The sequence below is a fragment of the Hypoxylon trugodes genome (assembly GCF_022578975.1).
Source record: "Hypoxylon trugodes strain CBS 135444 unplaced genomic scaffold F4822scaffold_73, whole genome shotgun sequence".
NCBI lineage: Eukaryota > Fungi > Ascomycota > Sordariomycetes > Xylariales > Hypoxylaceae > Hypoxylon > Hypoxylon trugodes.
Window position 1 is genome coordinate 1 of NW_026250088.1, and position 1,118 is coordinate 1,118.

General features: G+C 49.4%; 1 protein-coding gene across 1 annotated transcript; it reads right to left on the reverse strand.

Moving 5' to 3' along the window:
- Nucleotides 1–160: 160 nt before the first annotated feature.
- F4822DRAFT_435541 (uncharacterized protein) lies at nt 161–1,097 on the reverse strand (the record flags this gene model as incomplete). Its single annotated transcript, XM_051462210.1, has 2 exons — nt 161–737; nt 793–1,097. The coding sequence occupies 2 exons, from the start codon at nt 1,095–1,097 to the stop codon at nt 161–163; spliced, it is 882 nt and encodes a 293-aa protein (XP_051308259.1).
- Nucleotides 1,098–1,118: the final 21 nt, after the last annotated feature.

Here is a 1,118-nt window from a genome sequence, read left to right on the forward strand (position 1 = left end):
GCCGAGTTATAGGCTCGTAATACTACAATAGCTTGCTAAGTGAGGTTCAGTGCGCCATCTCGTTCGGAATTTCGCCCTTTCGTCCTCCCTGTATTTCCCACCCCGTCGCCTTTTTGAGCCTTGTTGGTTCGTTACAGAAGCCATCCCTTGTTTTTCAGGCCTAACTTCGGGTCAGGTCTCCGTCTCTGAGCCCGAAAACGCCATTCATAGAGCAGACTGCCTCCTTGTGAGAGCAATTCCTCGCTATCCTCGCACTACAGTATACGTCAAGTTGCGCTGTAGATGGGTTATATTCCATGCAGTCATAGAGTTGCCAAGGCCGTAGATAGGGAACTGCAAGGACCGCTGATTGAAGACTGCTCCCCGTGCTAATCACTGCAAATGCCACACGCTCCAGGAGCCCCCCAGCACTTTCCTTGGTGTCGCGAAAGGGATGCAGTTTCTGGAACTCGGAAAAGAATCTCTCGCAATTCGGAATCGGAACAAAGGCGTTGCTCCCATTTACAATCCTATAATAGGAAAGAAGGGCAAATGTAGTCAGAACGAAATGATGGGGAGCCAAGTCTGTCATTAATGAATATAGAGTTGTGTCACAGAATGCCTGGCCAGCAGGACTAACAGCCCACCAGTATGCATTATCAAATGGATTGGGCGGGGGCATGTTGGCGCGGAAACAAAGATTGAAGAAGAATCGGTTCTCTTCGGTGGCAAGGTAAGGCAGATCCGCTTGAACTTTCCTATGGCTTACATCAATACTCTATAATGTATGACCAAGTTTTAGGTATCACCTACCAGAAGAGATCGGGTGGATAGAAGCCGTTAGGAATGCCTCCTGGCGAAGAGAACGGAAATCCAGCAATGGGTACATACAGTGGACATTCCACAAGTCTGTTGTCGCTAGTTGGTTGTGGCGTCTTGCAAGCCCACCTATCTCCCTGGGAAGCTCTAGAGGATATAGGCAGAGCAGAGCCGAGTTGGGCCAACGGGCCGTGGGCTGGTGGGGAAACGTTTATGTATTCCGCATAACGTGACGGGCTATTCAGCTGCGTTGTAGTTCCTGAGGAAGGACTGCTACCTTTTATTGAGTCATTATGCATGTTGCCATTCGCTGAATCTAT